Below are 20,480 nucleotides of genomic sequence, written 5' to 3'. Positions count from 1 at the left end.
GCTGTCAAACCACGGTTTTGCTGCTGTTTTGCCTCTGAGGGACATCTAGAAACTGGTGTTGTGCAGAAAACGGGCAAGAAGCAATAAACCCAGGGCTGACTCATCCAAGAAGCCAAGGCCGGTGATTGCCTCTGGCAGCAGGTGAGGAGGAACCCCCATCTCCTGCCAGCTTCTGGCCACCTCTGCTGTTCCTTCTGTTCCATGGTTTAAAAAAAAGGGGAGGTCGGCACAGATGAAGTATGGAGGAAAGACTAGAGCTAGAGTGCCTGATGCCCTAGTTCACCATGTTTCCCCCTCCAATCCCCTCTTCCTTTTTATTTAATCCAGGGAGTGAGAAGGAGGAGCAGCAGATGCACCTGCTATTTCACAGCTGGCTAAATGGAGGGGGCATTTATCACACCATTTTGAGCAGCAGTTTTGGGGTAGCCCTGAATAAACTATAGGTTGTTAAATGCTTAAACCATGGTTTGGATTCCAAACCATGGTTAGGTATGATGCCTGAATTTGATTGATGTGAAAGTCTCATACTTGAAATTGGGAGTTCTTCCTCTTAAGCTTTCTAGGTACATAGAGGTGCCTTCTGCTGCATCGTATTCTTGGTATACCTGGTGCAGTATTCTGGCTGCGGCTCTCTAGGGTTTCACGTGTTCAGCATCTTTTCCCGGTCCTACTAACAGAGGTCAGGGATTGAAGCTGGGACGTTCTGCAAGCAAGACAGATGCACTGAGCTGTACGGCCCTATCCCACACGCACCATCTCTGTTCTATGTCATTTTTTGTTGTTTTACAACCCTGATGGCAGGCTGAGGCTGCTGTATGGTGTGGGCAGCTCTCTTCACTTGCTCAGAGGCAAGTGGTGAACCTTGGCTCACATTATGCTTTGAGAAAAATGTGGGCAAAACACTAATGAAAGACAGATGTAGCATGAGATGACCCAAGAGAACAGATGGTGCCAGGAGCCGTTGAGCTGGTCTTAATTTTCTTTTCATTAAAACCATAGATCACACCATTCTTGGAAGGGAGGGGGATTAGGAGGAGGGGTCACCTCTATTTCCTGGAAGGACACCATGGGCCGCTGTGCTTTACACGAAGGCAGGGGTGGAGAAGCATTTGGACCTGGTGCCAAGGAATCCTGGAGATTGCTCAAGACTATTACTCATCCTGCCCCACTAGAAACTGCTTACTGCTGGTAAGCATATACAAACACTTGGCAGAATATTTAACAATATCTGCTGTGTTTTCTTTTCCCTCCCATAAAGCCTCTGTGAGGTAGGTGACAATCATACCCTGCATGCAAACAGGAGACTAGTGCTGAGTGACTTGACCAAGGCCATACAATGTGTCCAGGGCAGAGGAGAGCCTTGAACTCAGATCCATAGCCACTTCTCCAACTACAAGATTATGCTGATGTTTTAAAGATCCCTGAACTCTATAAGTCTGTACATAGAGGTGAAACTAATAACAACTAGCCCTGATCCATCTAGTGTTAGGGAGAAGAGCTTTCTAGGTCAGAAGTTCTGAATTCCAGGCACAACTGGGTATCAGCACCTTTCATTTTAGAAATTAAAGCCTTGACAGATGTGTTACTGTCTTCTGAATGGATGTGCATCATGGGATCTGCACCTCTAAACAGGATCTAAGCAAACAATTGAAAATTATGCCTACTGCCATTTTTTAGACAGGCTCTGTGACTTTAGCAGCTGCATAATAGGCAGAAATCCACAAGTGAAGCCTTTCCATAGCATTACTGCTTTCAGGCTGGGAATAAAGGATTTCTGCCTGCTGAAATCCACCCTTAAAAGGTGAGCATCCACCTTATTAGGAGACACAGACAGTTAAAACTGAAAAGACAAACATGACACTCTGGCCTCATCATGAAACTTCATTAACAGGACTTGGAGGCATTCCACCTTGCTCACTCAGGAGGTCTCTCTGGGTTATAGTGAAATGGATTCCAAACTCTGCACAGAGGATGTGGCCGTTTGTCTCAAGAACAGCATAAATGCAGAGATATAGCTGCCATCAGCCATGACTATATTGTGACTTAAACAAACAAAAATTATTTATAGTTCTTTACTTAAGGCCTCTTGCAGGTAGGTGGGCGAGAATCTCTGGTTTCATGGAAAGAATGAGCCCGTTTCAGCTCCTTGGAGAAGAGTTACAAAGGATGGCTGCAGCCCAAAGAACTGTTTTAATAAATACCAAGTTTAGTGTTGTAAAGATTATCGGAAAGCAGGCTTCCAGGGTTTTGTTTCTGAGCACTAGAACATGGGGAGGGGCTGGGGCTCGGTGGTAAAGCACACGCTGTGCATCCCAGAGGTCCCAGGTTCACTCTCTGGCATCTCCAGCTTAAAAGCACTTAGTAGAGCCCTTGGAAAGCCATCACCAGTCAGAGAATTCATTATGTAAGGAGAGCCCTGACCAGCCAGTTCAGGAACCTGTCTCCAAGAGTGGTCAACCTGATTGACTCAGGGAGCAGCACAGAAGGCAGGGCCAGCCCTTCCGCTACCCAAATGTTACCCTGCTGCACAGTGACATGCCAGCGTGCCATCCTTGGATTCTGAAAGGAACAAAGCACAAGAGGTATGAAAGAGAAGAAAGTGAAGGGCCAGTGTTCCCAACCCCATAGCCCACTCCTCGCTTCTCCACACTTTATTTTCAAATCCAGGGAGCGGCAGGAGGGGGAAGACCAGAAATGGGTGGGTACTAGTGGTAGTCACCTATCTACCACCTGAGGCAGGGGTGCTCACACTTTTTTGGCTCGAGAGCTACTTTGAAACCCAGCAAGGCCCGGAGATCTACCAGAGTTTTTTTTTTACAATGTTCGCGCCATCATAACATATAACATTTATGTGTACAATGTATGTTGGTGTACCTTGAGCCCCACTGAGTATAACAGGACTTACTCTAGACATGCCTAGGATTAGGCTGTGAGGCTGCAATCCTAGCCACATTTACCTGGGAGTAAGCCCCATTGAGTACAATGGGCCTTATTCCCGGCGTTTCCTCCCAGAGGCACCTGAAGGGGGGGGGGTCGGCACTCCACGATCTACTCATTTTGCCTCGCGATCTACCGGTAGATCGCGATCCACCTATTGAGCACCCCTGACCTGAGGCAACTGCCTCAGTCGGCCTCATTGATGACCCAGCTCTTCCCTGCTTGATTGCTTACTGCTTCAAACAGCTGATATTAAGATTTGGGACTATAGGAATCAGTGTGGTCACAGTAGATAGAATGCTTAGCCCTCCTACATCATGAGGGCGATTGTGTTTAAATTTGAATTGCCCAGTTTACAGAAGCGCAAGAGCCAAAGTTTCATCTAGTCCAGCAATCTGTTTCCCAAGTGACCATGCAGATGCTTCCAGAAGTACACAAGTGGGGCCACAATGGCATTGGCCTTCTCCTGTTGTCCTCTGCAGTAGCTAGCACTCGGAGGTATACTGCCTCTGAACATGGAGGTTTTCCCAGCTATTACAGGTTAACAGCTGGTGACGGATGTCTCCTCCATGAATCACTTGAGAGTAGAGTAATCCTTTCTGTTTCTTTAAAGCCACCTTGCCCAGTAGGAATCGCTACGTCTTGTGATAGCAAATTCCGTAAGCTAATTACGTGCTGTGCAGCAGAACTTTCTTTGGGTTGTCCAGCCATGAGTTTAAGAGGGTGACTCCACATCCCGTTATTACAAGGCAGGGTGAAGCCTTCCACTGTCTCTGTGCCGTTACTCATGTTATCAACATCTCAATTTTATTGTTATAAATCTTCGTTGTAAATCTTTTGATCCCAAACTCATGTTTAGTTCGAAACATTTTAGGGTAAGGCTGGACATGCATGACAGAAGCTTGTATCGGTAATGAATTAAATGCAGAATGAAATGCACTCCTGGGATGGGGAGATGCCTGCAAGTTTGAGCTGAGAAATGGCAAGAGCAGGTGCTCTTAATCCCTTTCTGCTCACAATCTCTTCCCTTCCCCACTGCTTTTCAAAACCCACAGGGGAACATAAACAGGTCGCCTTTCCTGCTGGGATGGTGCTGCAAGCCCTTGACCATTTCACTTGTTGTCCACTGGAGCTTTTCCAGCTCCATCACTTTTGACAGTAAAGCTGATCAGTTATGAATTATGTGTCTGTCTCAGCTTTGACACTGAACCTGTGGTCCGCCTTAGTTTGTCTGAAAGTGACAAGAGCAAATCTCTCAAGTCAAGCATTGTTATTATCAATTATTTTATTATTTTTACATATAAATTTATATTTTTAAATATGCATAAATTTGCATTTATAAAAAAAATGCAAAAGAAACCCTTCTTAAAACCCACCTTTTCCACAAAGTTTTTGGCACCATGCCTTACTTCTCATTTCCTACTGTAGCTAAACTTAACCTATTTTTGCTTGGCCCACAGGTATACATATTTGGTCCCTGTTGTGTATATGGCTTAAGCATGTTTAAGTGCATCAATCATATGCACCCCCTGTCTATCCCTGCCTTCCCATCCTCTGCCCCTTCCCATCCTCTGTTGTCTCTTGTGTGTTAGTACAGGTCCAGCCTTGTTATACACGGATTTGACTCAACACGAATGGCCACTGCAAATGAGAAGGAATGTGCTGATCCCTGGAGAAGGGAAAAAATGCACCCCTTTAAAATCAGTTTAAAAAACTGGTTTTTACTGTTGCATAGAGACAGTCATACAAGTGATTGGGCAGGAGGTCTGGTCTAGAGGGTAGAGCCTCCATTTGCCTGAAGATTAACATCCACAAGGTCGCCAGTTCGAGGCCACCGGCACCGTGCGACCTTGAAGCAGCTGGCAAGCTGCAGCTGAGCTGTTCCATCTGCTCGGAGCGTGGGAGGATGGAGGCCAGAATGTTAAACCAGATCGGAGTGTAACACCTTGAATATGTAGTGGTTCTTGAAAGAAAGAACCTTCTTTCAATTTGTAAAAATCCCTGCGTGGATTTAATAAGCCTGCCTGTGTAAACCACCTTGAATAAAGTCTTGAATAAAGACCAAGAAAGGCGGTATATAAATACTGTATATTATATTATTATTATTACAGGTATAACCTAAGTATCCACAGATTTTTCTGTCTAAGCTGATGAGAAGGGCCCTTTAAATTAAAGGAAAACAGTCTTTTAATAATGCCAGAGGGGGCTGACAATCCATCAGTCATTCTCTGCAGGTTTCTCTCCTCCCTTCCCCCTGAGCACGTGAAAGAATGCTAAATGGCAGTGATTATCACCTTCTCCATTCTTTCCCCCTTGCTGGGGCTCCTGGTGAAAGGAGAGCTTGCTGCCTCCTAGTGAAGCCTAAGTGCCTGGAGAGAGACTGATGGCCTCTGTGTGCATTACAAAGGTCATCAAGGCTGTTTTTAAATCACCAGATCAAAGAAACTTTGTTTTTTAAATTGATTTGCTGTAGTTCGTTTTTTGAAATCCAAGTGAGTTGGAACCCTTGCGAATAATGTATTTTAGAATGTATGCCCCTTGGGGCAGGGACCTGTATTTTCACTCAGCATAAAGCACCGTCCGTTTACATTGTCTACATGTTCCGTCTACACGTTCCATCTACATTGACGGAACCCCCAGATACCTAGATAACTCACTTGTGGAACTCCCTTCCTGTGGAACAGGTCCATCTCACCCATGAGGCTGCCTTGAGGTGATTGCTTTAGGCAGCAGATTGGTGTGTGTGGGTGTGTCCAGCTCTTTACCCATTCACCCCCACTGCGGATGCAGTGTGCACACTCTTGCCTTGTGTGCTCCCTGAGCTGGGCCACTGTGAGATACAGGAAATGACTAGATGGGCCTTTGGCCTCATCCAGCAGGGCTCTTCTGGCCGTTACACTCCCAGGGAATGGGGGGCTGTGTTTGGCATGCCACTTCAGGCACTGGGTGGTCTTGAACCAACTCTGATGTGGAGTCCTTGCTTGAGCATATTTCAGAAGTAGTGCAAGACCCTTCTGTCTCTGCAAGCGTGCAGCAACTAGGATAAAGTAAATGGAGGAGCTTCTCTCTTCCTTTTTGATCCCTTGTTGCCAGTCTATGCAGCAGGGTGGGATGCAGTTTTGACTCTAAAAATCCATTTAGTGCATGGCAGCTTTTCTGCAAAGCCGCAACAGAACTATTTGTTTTTCAGCCCCCTGCCTCTTTGAATCCAATGGTATCATTTTGCCCGTCTGACACGGTCTGAAAGGCAAACTGAATGGTTATTGTCCAGTCTGCAATACAGTTCATTTTGCTGCTGATATACGAAAGTTGGCAGGAGGACCAGTGGCACCTGTTAATGAAGAGGCGCTAAAAGCAACATTGTCAAGCCAAAATTAAAGCAAGCAAAATGAATGTAGAGCAATTGGGCAATAGACTGAATGAAGCACCCATCACTTCTGGGTTGGTCAGAGCTTATCAGCATTTTTACGAGCTCCTCCTGCCACAGAGAGGCTGTTACACAATACTGTACTGGAATAGCTACTGGCATCAGGGATGCTGGACTGTAATTTAAAGCAAAAGCTGCAGATAGCATCAGGCACTTGTTTTGAAGAAAATTAAAGAATCTATTGTGTATTCATGAGAACAAGGAAGGGACTCTACAAGAGTGAGGGGGCTCAGGTGCGAGTCTTTGAAGAGAGGCCTTGATTCTGCCCCACTTGATGGGGAAATGGGGCAAGGTCAGTGGTGGAAGATGATTGGGGAAGACTCAGAGTCTACTAGGAAAAGTATGCATAAATGAACTGGCAGAAGTGGTGTGAAATGGACTTTCTGTAATCCAGTCTTGCAGTTTCCCCCAGTCTGTTGGACTCGGTGCTGTTAGAGGACTCCATAAAATAATAAAAGTATTTTATGTTGTGCTTTTGGAGCATTCAGCAAAGTTGTACTGTACATACTATGTCATTCCACTGGTTGAAAAGCACTGCTCTAAAGGGTAGGAAAACAGTACGTTCTAGCCTTTACTAATGTTTCACAGTGTTCACAAGTGATCCATTCTGCACCAAATTGCATTTTGTGGGCATTGTTTCAAAAGATGCTCTTGTTCCAAAAGCCTTTGAGAAGACTGTTTTCAGAGGCCTTGGAAAGTTCCTGGTGTTGTTCTGGCCCCTTGCCAGGGCAAGGGCTTCTCTTTCCAGTCCGCCTCAATCAGTTACTCTGGTTGTTCCAGTCCGGATGCTGGGACTCATCTTTTGTTTCCTGGCTGAAACTGTCAGGCAGAGCAGCTGTGATTCACCCTCCAAGGGGATGCCTGGTTGGGAGGCAGAAAATGCTTGTCAAGCAAGAAGCGGCTGCTCAGTAGGGAAGCTGCTGTATAAGCAAGGAGACAGGTTTTGCCAAAGGCCTCGCAGAGACAGCCAGGCTGCAGGGTTTCATTTCATCATCCCAGCGCAGTCATTCCTAAGCGTTGGGTCACAAGAACAACTAATGACCTGTGAGAGAGAAAGAATGGAAGCATATTGTAAGCCCAAAGCACCCACCTGCAGAAAAGTCTACCCTTTGGGTCTCTGTCTGATTTATGCTCTGACTTTTTAGTCCATTGGACCACCTCATGCCCAGACCCAGACTCATGCAGAGGGCAATTCTCATTTTGCACACTTCGCACTGGATGGGGTGCAAGAGGAAAGTGTTGTAAAGAAGGAAGAACTCATTCAAATGTCAAAATTAATTGTTATTTTTGTAAAAATTTAATTGTAATTTGGAAAAAGATCTGCCTCACCTTGGGAAATGCTCTACTCACCTTCCTGAGATATAACATCAGGAACAATGCAGGGATAGGGCTGCTTCTGTCCCTAGTGGCGTCCATTGAATTCTGTGGGAAAAGGAAATGGGTGATAAGTTGGGAAACAAAGGTGAGAGAGATCTGCCTCCTTCCCCAGACCCTGAGGTCACTTGGGATAGAGGGAAGCGGTTCCCTGTACTGCAGTGGTTCTGAGTATGGGTGCCACTCACTCCTGGGAATAAAAGCTGAGTAAGATGGGGGCAATGTTGCTAAGAATTTTAGAGCGGTGCCTATGAAAGACCATAGTTACAGCTGGGGAGCAGAGATTTTGTGCATGCTGCCCAGCTGTAATAAAAAACTGCCTTCCACTAGTGCCTGAAATACTGGACTTCCGATGGTACATCTGTACCACATGGAGTTGTGGGAATTTACCCTACATTAAAGGATTCTGCTGTGCCATGTGCCCAGTGTGAGATTAGAATGCTCTAAAATGGGATGCTTTCAAGCAGAGAGCGTTAAAGCAGAATCGGTAATTATGTGCGACTGTGTTGAGTGCTGGGACAGAGGAAGGCTAGACATGGCAAAGCGAGATGTGTTCAGTTGGATTCAGGCAGGCCAAACTGTACATTGTGTTAAATTTGCTGTTTGGTGGGGCCTGCTTGGTGTTTGTAATGTAAATGGCAGGCATGGGGGGGTGAACAGAATCGGGAGCATGTCAGGAAAGGGGGTGTGTTGATCCACCTTCCCCCCTTATTATGACTCCCCTTTGGCTGCTGTTTTCCATGAGAAGGAAGCTCCAGACTTGGTGGTGCCTGAGATGTCACACCAAATGCCACCTCCCCGCTTGCCTGGTGGTGCCTGAGCTGCTGCCTCCACCACTCCTTCTCCTCCTGCTCCCCGGTTTTGAAAAGGAACAGGAGAATGGAGCTGAAAAGGAGAGTGGTGGGCCAGCGAGAGCATCTCCTGTCTTCCTTCTTCTTTTTCAAAACCAGAGAGGAGGAGGAGGATTAAGTGTACTGGAAGCAGGTGGACAAACATATGAGGGTGTGTTATTCTTACTTGTTGTCACCTGAGTTGACCCCCTTGGTTGACCTTCTGGACAAGCAGGCCCTGGGAAACCCCATTGGCACCTGTGGGAATAGCGGTCAGAGAGGTAATAATGTAACTCTGAAATAGACATTCCCTTGAGACATTGTTGGGCAAATCCAGGCTTCAGGGCAGTGGGCCAGACTTTCTTACTTCCTTCACCCTCAGTGGTCATAGCCGCAGGCTTGCCGTTTGGCTCAGACCACCTCATGCCCTCCTTAGTTCTGCCTCCAAACTTCGCCTTGCTTCATCAGCACTGCCAGACCAGATCCAGAGTCCTTGTTGCCTGTGGCAAAGGAAGGACATCCCCACAATCCTGCCCTTAAGCTACAGTCGCTTGGCCAGCCCTTGATCTTGTAAACTTAACTGGGACAATTAGGGCTGACTGGCATTAGGCGGACATTGATCTCTTCCAGGCGCCTGGGGCCTTGTTGGGTGGAGCACCTGCCATAATTGGCTAGACTAGAGAACGCCCATCTGAATAATTGAATTTCTACCTTGCCCAATATCTAATATGGAGCCATAGTTGCCAACTATTTTTCTGAGAAGCTCCTGTGGTTTTAATAACCACCTGTCATGGAGAAATTAAGCCAGCGAAGCTTTTCCCAAGCACTGATCACTCTGCTGAGAAAAACTGTTTAATTTCTGGGCATTGGGTGGTTGTTAAAAGCACAGGAGCAGTGTCAGAAGAAGGAAGTTGGCAATTATAATCTTTCTTTGGGTGAGTCATTATATCTGTCAGTCTCAATTCTCCAAAAAGTAAAATGAACAGAAGTAGAACCTGCCTCACAGGGTGCTTTGGTTATTGTAAGCTGCTTTTTTGCTGTATGGCTAAGGGAATAAAGAATTAAAACAAGTAATAAAGATGGTTGTAAATGCATTTTGAAAATAATACTGCTTGTATAGTAGTTTGTGAGTGTGCAAAGTGTTTTACGGGTCTTACCTTTACAACACCCCTGTAAGATAAACGTTGTTTCCATATTAGTGATGGAAAGACTGAGGCTTGCTTAAGGCTATCAAGCAAGGTCATGGTAGCGAAGAGATTTGAACCAGGGTAGTCCCAACTCATGACTCAGTCATGAATTAGCCACAATTCAACACTATTAGCAACTATACAACACTAGCTCTCTTGCTCAAAATAGCTTACCGAAAGCCAAGTGCATCAGAAACTTTTTATCTCCCCCAAAAGCACCCTGTGAGGTGGGCCGCTATTTCCATTTTACTGATAGGAAAAATGTTTCCAGCATTCCATTTGTAAGGTGTTGAGGCTCCAGATTATGGGGAAAATCTCTTCTCCTCAAGGGGGTGTGTTGGCTGTAGTTATCCAACAGTGATGGAATGATTTTGCACGTGCTCTGAAAACCCTTGCAACATTATTTCATGCTCCAGGGCTGAACTGTGATGCTTAAGACGGGTCCTGAGGCTAAGCCTGGGTGAACCCCGGCTTTGATTAAGCCCTTCTTGAAATCTCGCCTCCCTCCCTCTTCACAGCATTTCTAACAAGGAACTGTCGGAGCTGATTGAGAAGCTACAGAAAAATGCAGACCAGGTGGAGAAGAACATTGTGGAAGCAGACACCAAGATGCAAAATGTGAGTAACTGAACCCTGAGTTGTGTTCCGCACAGTGGCTGACTTGCTAAAACAAAATGTGATGGTGCCTCTGTGCACCTGGAAGCCTTGCTTTCTGGAAACAGAACAAATCCTCCTTTCAGACTGGTTTTTTCATGGTGAGGAAAAGGCATTTTGTCCATGCTCTATGATTCGTTCTTCCTCTGTTTAAAGGCCAAGACCAGGGCTTAATTTTTAGTAGGGAAAAACAGTTGCCGGGACTCAGGTCTACCTAGAAATGCCTCTCTCTAACCCAAAAGCCCTTCCTTAACCCCTGATGTGTGGGGATTCTCTGCCATTACTCTGGGGCAGGGAAAAGCTCCTCCACATTCCTTCATCTCTTGCCAGCAGCTTCTGGTCATCCATCCAAGGCAAGACCTGAGCTTATCATACAAGAAGAGCCTTATCATCATAAGAAGAGCCCTGCTGGATCAGGCCAAAGGCCCATCTAAGCTTCCTGTATCTCACAGTGGCCCACCAAATGCCCCAGGGAGCACACAAGACAACAGACACAATTTGCATCCCGGTGCCCTCCCCTGCATCTGGCAATCAGAGGCAGCCTGCCTCTAAAACCAAGAGCTTGCACATACCTACTATGACTTGTAACCCGTAATGAACTTTTCCTCCAGAAATATGTCCAATCCCCTCTTAAAGGCATCCAGGCAAGATGCCATCACTACTTCCTGTGGCAAAGAGTTCCACAAACGAATTACATGCTGGGTAAAGAAGTATTTTCTTCTGTCTGTCCTAACTCTCCCAACACTCAACTTTCGTGGATGTCCCTGGTTCTGGTGTTATGTGAGAGGGAAAAGAGCCCTTTTCTCTATCTACTCTGTCCATCCCCTGCATAATTTTGTATGTCTCAATCATGTCCCCCCTCAGGCGCCTCTTTTCTAGACTGAAGAGGCCCAAACGCCGTAGCCTTTCTTCATAAGGAAGGTGCCCCAGCCCCGTAATCATTTTTGGTTGCTCTCTTTTGCACTGGCAATAGCTCTGCCTCCAGACCACAAAGTGACAATTCCGAAATTGCATGTCTTATCATAGCAACTACTCTTAGTATCAAGAGCATGGCTTATAACCATACGCTATTGGCTCCAATTACATTATAATGTGAAACCAGGCAGTCTCCTATCCAGAATGCTATCTGAGTCTGGTTCTTCTAAATGGTATAGCCAAGTTAAATCAAAAATCGAATCAATTGGTTTTTCATTGGATTTTTTAAGTTTCTATCCATTCCCTGGAGTTTATCAAAGGGTAAAGCAAAGAATGCTAGACATTGAGGCACAAAACCTCTTTGAACTTGCTTCTAGAATTTGCTCCCCTCTTAATTTCTCTATCCCGCTAAAGTATGGGCAAATGGCTCCTTATCTGAGTATTCTGATCAACCCTTCTGAACGTCGTGCAATCTCCTTGGCAAGATTCAATGTGTTTCCAAGGTCACAGAAGGCAGATATAGGCAAATACCATATAAAGAATGCCTCTGCCCTTGTAATTTGGGAAATGTTGAATACACATTCTTTTTTATTGTCCTCGGCACACTAGATCCCGCCACACTTACATGACTCCACTTCTCGGCAAAATGAATGGGCTTTTGGATGAGGCAAAACTGAAGTGTCTCCTAAATGACACTGAAGTGTCTCCTAAATGACTGCTCACCAGATGTGCTAGAGGGAATTTCTAAATTTTTACTTTTGGTGATTTCTAAGCCTTCTTAATGTAATTTGTCAAAAATGTTGATATTTTATGTTGAACTGTAAATGTTTTATTAGTAATTTAGTATCTTAACTCCGTTTTTGATAAACAGGATTAGGACTAATTATGTTTGCTTTTATGATTTCTCTATCTATGCCTAATAAAGGTTCATTCATTCATTCATTCATTCATAGCAACCTGTGGGGAGAAGCTCTACCTGTGGGCCTTCGGTCTTTTAAAAAATGCCCGGCATATACCTGAGGGCGCTTAAAAGATGTTAAGCATCCTCTCTGCATGCCAGCTGCTCTGCTTGAGGCAGGAAGGCATATGAAGCAGTGACACTGCTGAAACAAAGCCGGTCTAGGGTTGAGAGGGGGAACTAGTCGAGGAACCCCACTGTTGCTGCTGAGCTCCTTGGAACATGAATGTAATTCGTAATATAACTTCTGTAGTATGGAACTATGGGCCCAATCTTAACTTGTGCTGGAACAGGCAGGCCAGGAGGGCTGAGTGCTTTCCCCCTTACTCCCGGTAAAGCAGGAGCAGCAGTCCCAATAGGTCTACTTGAATCTGCACCACCTGACAAGGTGGCACAGAACAGAGCAGCCTGGAGCTGCGCTGCACTGCGCTGCGCTGCCTGGGAATGGGGCTAGGATCTGGCACAACTTTCTGAATCTAGAGAGGAGGAGGAGTGGCACAGATGGTGGCAGCATTTGGCATGCCACCTCTGACACCAGAATGTGCCCCTGGTGTGAGACCTGGCAGTGTGTGGGATCCATTGGATTCATGGTAGTTGGTTTCAGGGAGTGGGTTTAGGAGGCAGGAGACACATTCCAGTACACTTTGGTCCTGCCATTTTGCAAATCTGCTCTTTCCCTTTCCTGTTGTGCCCACAGGACCTGCACAAACTTAAGGCCGGCCAGGCTCATCAGTACAAGGACTTCACAGCGGATAAGCTGGTAGAATCCGATAAGCTCCTCTATGTCCTGGATGGGGACGCGGCCATCGCTCGCCACATGAAGCACCCACAGGGGGACATGATCACAGAAGAGTGAGTCTGGAGAAGCGAATATGGGATTTCAACCTTTCATCCCAATGAAATAATGTTTTTAAAGATTTTCTTTCTGTGCCAAGGGTGGCAGAGTTTTGGTGGATTTGCAGTTACAGGAAAAACAAAAGGACACATTTCTTCATGCTCCACATGATGAACACGTAAGAAAAGGTAGAGGGAGAACTGTGTCTGTCATAGTAATGGCCACAGCCTCTCAGAGGTCCAGAGATGCTCTCTCTACTTCCTACTTTAGAGGACCCTACCCATCAGTGGCAGAGGGGGTGCAAAGCACTAAATTTTTCAGGGAGCCTCACTGCAACGTGCAAGGGGCCCCCTCCCTCTCCTTCAGAACGGTGGGAGTAAAATGGAGGCTCCCTGCAAAACTTAGTGCTTTGCATCCCCTCTAGCTACACCCCTGCTTCCCATGACAAAAAATTAAAAATGAAAGTGAGTGTGACTTTGGTCTCATAGGGAGGTGAAAATAAGTTAACAAGTGTTTAGATTTGAGGCTTGAAAGACCAAGCCAAATAGTCTTCCTTCCCTCACCCCTACCCCGTTTTGATTGGCCCAGGCAGTTGCAGCAAAGAGTTTGGATACCAAAGAGTTGCATTGATTTTGCAGCAGAAGCATTCGTGAGCCACCAGAGCTCACCTCATTAGACACCTGGTGTTATCGGCAGATTTTACACACACACACACACACACACACACACACACACACACGTGTGGTGTAGGGCAGCAATTTTCAATCTTTTTCAGCTCACTAACAAGGCACTAGAATTGTCAAGGCTTTTGACAATTGACAAGGCACACCATGCTGCCGGTGGGAGGCTCACATTCCCCATTGACCCTACTAATATTGACCCTCCCCCCAAATTCCTGTGGCACACCTGTGGACCACTCACAGCACATCAGTGTGCCACGGCACAGTGGTTCAAATTGGCTGGTATGGGGTGTGGCCTTTGTTAGGATCAACCATAAATTCACACAAGATCACACATTTTTAATCAAAGGAGATTAAACTTAAATATCATAACTGATAGTGAAAAATGCTGCTTAATTAAAATTTAGAACTATATGTTACAGTAAGTTTAGTTTTAATGTGTGTAACTGATGAATACAGAACACAGTGATGGCAATTTGCATTAAGTGGCTTGACAAGATTTAAGGACTATGGGGAGGAAAGGTCTTGTCAGTGGGTCTTGGTTACAGGAGCTGAATAGAATCTCATATGCAAGACAGTGGACCACTGAGTGCCAGCTGCAGAGGACAAGCAGGAGAAAGCCAGCCCTTTAAGTGCGCTTTCTGAGGCAGTCAATGGACATTAAATGTTTAGCTTACCATTCCTCCAAAGAGCTCAGGACAGCACATATGGCTTTCCTCCTCTCCCCCAACCCATATTGGTACAGCAACCTTGCAAGCTAGGTTAGGCTGAGAGAGCGAACAGAGCAGTGGCGTAGCTAATGATCATGTAACCCGCTTCCAAGATCAAAATGTAGCCCTGGAAGTGACGTCACAACCAGAAGTGACATCACGCCCAGGCTTTTTAAAAAATGAAAATTGGGAGGAACCAATTTTCCTCCACCCAGCAGCTCACCACCCACTTGCTCTGCTGCCTCCCCGCAGTCAGTGGCATAACTAAGGGCGCAATCCTATCCCCTATGTCAGTGCTTTCCAGCATTGGCATAGCGGGACATGTGCTGCATCCTGCAGTTGGGTGTCACTCACAGAGGTCTCCACATAAGAACAGCCCCACTGGATCAGGCCATAGGCCCATCTAGTCCAGCTTCCTGTATCTCACAAGTAAGGGAATGTTTGTTCCCTTACCTTGGAGCTGCATTGCCCTTATGCCAGTGCTGGAAAGCACTGACATAAGGGGTTAGGATTGTGCCCTAAGGCATATATCTGCTACCTGAGGTCAAAAAAGATTTTGTAGCCCCCCCATGACAAAATCAAATTTAATTAAATAAATAAAAAAGTTATTGGTTCCATGCTGTATCATAAAAACATCTCATTGGCACTCAGAACAATCAGTCTCATAGGTCAGTTTGGAGTTAAGCAAATCCACTTTTTGTTCCACAAGGCAGTTGTGTTTTCATTTTCTTGTTAATTGGGCATAACTTTTGATAGAATACAGATATTCCAGTGCGGTTTGTTGCATTGCATTCTACATTAAATTACCCTTCCAATGATATATAACATGATGGTATTATTGAACTGAAAATCACTACTCTATGTCACCATTAACTAGTCAATAACTTCTGGGAACATACTACACTAGATGAGCTTTTCATTCCTCAAACCTGGCAGAGCCATATCAGATGTCCTTACATTCCACAGTCCTAAAGTATTATTAATTGTAATGCACATTAGCACAATTTATGCTGGTGAAATTTTTTGGGGGACGGGGGACGATGGGCTCTACACACAGTTCGCAGTTAGCCAACAACTATTTTGTTTTATCTCTTTTCGTCAGCATCCGGCAACTACAGGAAAGAGTTGCCAACCTGCGAGTGAAACATGACCAGATCTACAACTTCACCCCACAGGAAGTGGAGCCACAAGTCAACTGGAGTGAAGTGATTGATGAGAAACTGGTAAGAAATTTCAAGAACATCTTGTTCTATTAAGTTTTGGTTTTTCCTTTTTTTGTATTATGGGCATACACAAGGTTGGGGAGCCATGTATTCCCTAGTTGGAGTCCTGCAGAACTCGCTACAACTAGAAAACTAGTACAATAGAGTAAAGGTCAGCAAAGAACATTTCTCCCTGGTGTCATAGCTTTCTGCTTGCAGAGAGCTTTTTTTTTAATTAACCCCCAGAGAACATTGAGAAATGGTATCTCCCATCTGCAGTCTAAAATGGTACAGTTAATTCAGGATTTTTATCCCCTCATTCTATTCTATAGAATAGGTCACAGTTTGGTATATGGATGGTCTGCTGCTCCCACTTCAGTTCCCATCATCACAAAGTTGAAGAGAGATGGACCGGCTCATGCCACCGATGCAGCAGGGTTACGCTTTGAGGTCCAAATGAAATGTGGGAATTCCATAACTGAAATTCCTGAAGCATTTTCTTTTCCAAACAGCAAGAAACGGGGCAGTTTGTATCAAGGCCATGTCGTGAGGGGTTTAACCACTTGCTCTCATTCCAGTTTCCTGACTTAATTGCCCTCACCCTCAGCTTCTGTTAGCCACAGAGGGAAAAGTGGGCACAGTTTGTACTATGTGTGCGGTCAGATAGGGACTGTAATGTGGAAAAAAAGGGTAGGGTCATCTCCCCCTACGGCTACTTTTTGAGAAAGCCATTGGAGACCCAGGCCATAGGCCCATCTAGTCCAGCTTCCTGTATCTCACAGCGGCCCACCAAATGCCCCAGGGAGAACACCAGATAACAATAAGACCTGCAAGGCATTCTGGGAATTGTAGTTAAGAACATAAGAACAGCCCCACTGGATCAGGCCATAGGCCCATCTAGTCCAGCTTCCTGTATCTCACAGCACCCCACCAAATGCCCAGGGAGCACACCAGGCAACAAGAAGACCTGCAAGGCCTCCTGGGAATTGTAGTTAAGAACATAAGAACAGCCCCACTGGATCAGGCCATAGGCCCATCTAGTCCAGCTTCCTGTATCTCACAGCGGCCCACCAAATGCCCCAGGGAGCACACCAGATAACAAGAGACCTCATCCTGGTGCCCTCCCTTGCATCTGGCATTCTGACATAACCCATTTCTAAAATCAGGAGGTTGCGCATACACATCATGGCTTGTACCCCATAATGGATTTTTCCTCCAGAAACTTGTCCAATCCCCTTTTAAAGGCGTCCAGGCCAGACGCCATCACCACATCCTGCGGCAAGGAGTTCCACAGACCAACCACACGCTGAGTAAAGAAATATTTTCTTTTGTCTGTCCTAACTCTCCCAACACTCAATTTTAGTGGATGTCCCCTGGTTCTGGTGTTATGTGAGAGTGTAAAGAGCATCTCTCTATCCACTCTGTCCTTCCCATGCATAATTTTGTATGTCTCAATCTTGTCCCCTCTCAGGCATCTCTTTTTTAGGCTGAGGAGGCCCAAACGCCATAGCCTTTCCTCCTAAGGAAGGTGCCCCAGCCCAGTAATCATCTTAGTCGCTCTCTTTTGCACCTTTTCCATTTCCACTATGTCCTTTTTGAGATGTGGTGACCAGAACTGGACACAATACTCCAGGCCTTACCATAGATTTGTACAACGGCATTATAATATTAGCCGTTTTGTTCTCAATACCTTTCCTAATGATCCCAAGTATAGAATTGGCCCTCTTCACTGCCGCCACACATTGGGTTGACACTTTCATTGACCTGTCCACCACCACCCCAAGATCTCTCTCCTGATCTGTCACAGACAGCTCAGAACCCATCAGCCTATATGTGAAGTTTTGATTTTTTGCCCCAATGTGCTTGACTTTACACTTACTTACATGCATTTAACTGCCATCTTTTCTGTGGTGTCCCTAAGCTTGGCTCTCTGTGTTTGCACCAATGGGCCCATAGCACCAGATGAGAAAAGCAACATGGGTGGGGCTAACACATGCACTTAAGGGGGGAGTTGGTGGGTTTATCTTTTAGATTAAAATGCAGGCTATTCAGTCACAGATCTCCCACTGAATTGCTCCTGCTTGTTTTCAGTCATTGTACACAAGCTTGGAAAGCAGCTCTCTGAATGGGCTGATTAGCCTTCATGAATGAATGAATGGGTGGCAGCCCACTCATCAGGTGCCTGCGCATGAATCAACTCATTCCACATTGGGGGGGGGGGGGAAATGTTTTGCATTCTCCAGCTGGACTCTCTGCTGTTGATTTTGCTCCTCATTCAGTTGCCTCACTGGCTTTCCGGTGCAAATCCCCCCAAATCCTCCCTGGCTGCTGGTGAGAGATGCCCCCCCCCCCCGGTCTTAGCTTAATGAGTGGTTGTGCACTGTGGAGGTATTTTTGCTGACTTTGCAGTTCTTTCTGATCTGCCTGGCAGGAGCCGCCCCTCCTTCATTTTTCAAGATGAAAAATCACAGAGTGCAACTGCACCTCAGCTGTGCAACTGTCTTCCCACTTTCTAGCCAACTAAATGCATGGCCAGGCCTGCCAGTGTCTTGTGGCTGACCTTGCTCCTATGCCCACACCAGCAGCCTGGCACAGAGAAATGGAGCAGGTCAAACTTTTGTTGGCATGAAGTTGAAATGATGGGAAGGATTGAGAGCCACTACGAAGTAGAGATTAGTGAAATGGACTTAAGGGACTTAGTGAAGTGTACCTATAATTGCTAGTCACAAAAGAAAGAGGCATACCTAGATGTGTGTAAAGGGTACTTGTCTTTTTTGAGTCATAAGGTTTAAAATCTGGAGGCTGCAAGTTTTGAACATCATAGTAGTCTGGGGGTGTGTGTGTGTGTGTGTTTGTGCTGAATGTACACATGCTAATAATGACTCTGTGTATTCATCCTGCCTTTACAGTTTCTTGGTTGGGTTGCCCATTTTTGTGACTACTTGTTCAATCTGTCTGTTAGACAATGCAAGGCCTCAATTTGGGGAGACTTGGGGTCCCCTGCAAAGGGTCTTCCTAAATTTGGGGTGCTATTGCACCTCATTTTTAAGTTGTGTAAATTCCTTCAATTAAAAAAGGATTTCTGAGTAAGTTGTGGTTGTATTGGTTAACATGGGATTCACCAGCATTCCTTTGCTACCAGGAAACCTTGAACAGCAAGGGATTTGGAACAGACCTGCCCTCAGTCAATGCTCAGGTGGAAGAACACAACATTTTCCATAATGAGGTGATGGCCATTGGTCCCCACATCAGCAAGGAGGGAGATAAGGTACCAGTGCTTGTTTCCTGATTCTCCAGTATGCAGGGGAAGGGAAAGGTTCATGCATTCATTCATTTGTTCATCAGACTAGACTTGCTGAATCACACCTACCCCTAGGCCCTGATAGAAAAAAAGGGCCTTGTGCCCGCACTAGGAATTTGGATGATTCAGTGGGCTAGATTTTCCCCATCATAAGGGCTCTAGTGACCAAGCAAAATAAATACTCTGGTTCTATTTCTCCCTGTTAAAGAGCCTCAATGCTCAACAGTTCCCTTAAGACAAACTCCAAGGGACAACACTTTGCTACCTTGATTAAATTTAATTGGATTGACCGGGAGGGGGGGTGTTGTGGGAAATGGGTGCATGGGGTTCACTCTAACATAGACCACTTCTCAGAGTTGCTGTGAGGGTAACATGGGTGGCGGGGGAGGAGGGAGAACCATGCATACCATCCTCAGCTTTTTAGAGCTAAAAACACTGCAGTTGGCTTTTTTGCTCTCAGTTTGGGAACTAATCTTCTCTTCTTTGATTTCCAGGAATATATGAGTGGACTGCAGGTGAAATATCAGAAACTGCTGGTAAGACTCCCTTTGTCTAGCCTGAAAAAGTTAGGGGTTTCATTGCACAGTGCATTCAAGAGGGTCCGAGATGATGCAGGCGAATTGTTGGTTTGTGTGCCACATTCTCTTCCAGGGGGACACTAATATGGTTTTATTCATTTGTTTTCAGTTGTTATATTTTATTTTTTATTTTACACCGCCTTGAGCATAGGGAAGGTGGCATATAAATCTTTTAAGTAAAATAAATAACATAAGGGAAGGGAGAAGGTTTTCACTCCACGAGAAGGAAGATGTGTACATTCCTGAGGCAGGGCTCCTGATTTGCTAGCTGTGCTTTGCAGGGGCTTTGTTTACCCTGGATCAGCATGAGTCAGCTTCTAACACTGATGCTGGGAAGTAAATCGTTTGTTTGCCAGACGTCAAATTCAACTCATGTTAGATGGAAGGGGAAGCATCATCTTTTATGTCAGACCAGGCAGCCTGATCTAGTTGGGTTCTAGGGTAAGCACCAGACCTGTGCTGGCTTATCAGAGCCATGAGACTTCCTTGCTGGTCTGAAGTTCTCCCTGTTGCTCCCTCCACTGACCAGAGCTTATGGTGGCACACAAGGTGAACTTCTACCTGCCATCCTCCCAGTTGCCTAGTCAGGACCCATTGTGGGCTGGAATGCTGGGAGGAGACATGAGTCACTGTGGTCTTTCTAGAGCTACCTCTTGCGGCTTCCACTGCCCAAACTCTGAAGCTGGGAAAACTTCCTTTCTGCTTGCAGTCAGCATCTCAACGGCGGCAACAGGATCTAAATTCGCTCCAAGATTACATGCAACGCTGCACCAACAAGCTCTACTGGCTAGATCAGCAAGCCAAGGACAGGATGCAGTATGACTGGAGTGATCGCAATCTTGACTACCCCAGCCGGCGTCGCCAGTACGAGGTATGTCCCAAGTCCCCCTGT

The 20,480-nt window shown here is 45.8% G+C and overlaps 1 protein-coding gene across 1 annotated transcript in view; it reads left to right on the top strand.

Moving 5' to 3' along the window:
* The window catches only part of PPL (periplakin), a 62,233-nt gene that overhangs the window by 18,902 nt on the left and 22,851 nt on the right, over positions 1–20,480 (top strand). Inside the window, exons 2-7 of the mRNA XM_066609463.1 lie at positions 10,274–10,373; positions 12,980–13,134; positions 15,610–15,730; positions 18,852–18,977; positions 19,505–19,546; positions 20,298–20,459. Of these exons, the coding sequence (XP_066465560.1) occupies positions 10,274–10,373; positions 12,980–13,134; positions 15,610–15,730; positions 18,852–18,977; positions 19,505–19,546; positions 20,298–20,459 (706 nt within the window). The remainder of the gene's footprint in view (positions 1–10,273; positions 10,374–12,979; positions 13,135–15,609; positions 15,731–18,851; positions 18,978–19,504; positions 19,547–20,297; positions 20,460–20,480) is intronic.

The sequence above is a fragment of the Tiliqua scincoides genome, chromosome 13 (assembly GCF_035046505.1).
Source record: "Tiliqua scincoides isolate rTilSci1 chromosome 13, rTilSci1.hap2, whole genome shotgun sequence".
Lineage (NCBI taxonomy): Eukaryota > Metazoa > Chordata > Lepidosauria > Squamata > Scincidae > Tiliqua > Tiliqua scincoides.
The sequence above is the reverse complement of the archived record's forward strand: the minus strand, read 5'-3'. Positions and strand labels throughout refer to the sequence as shown.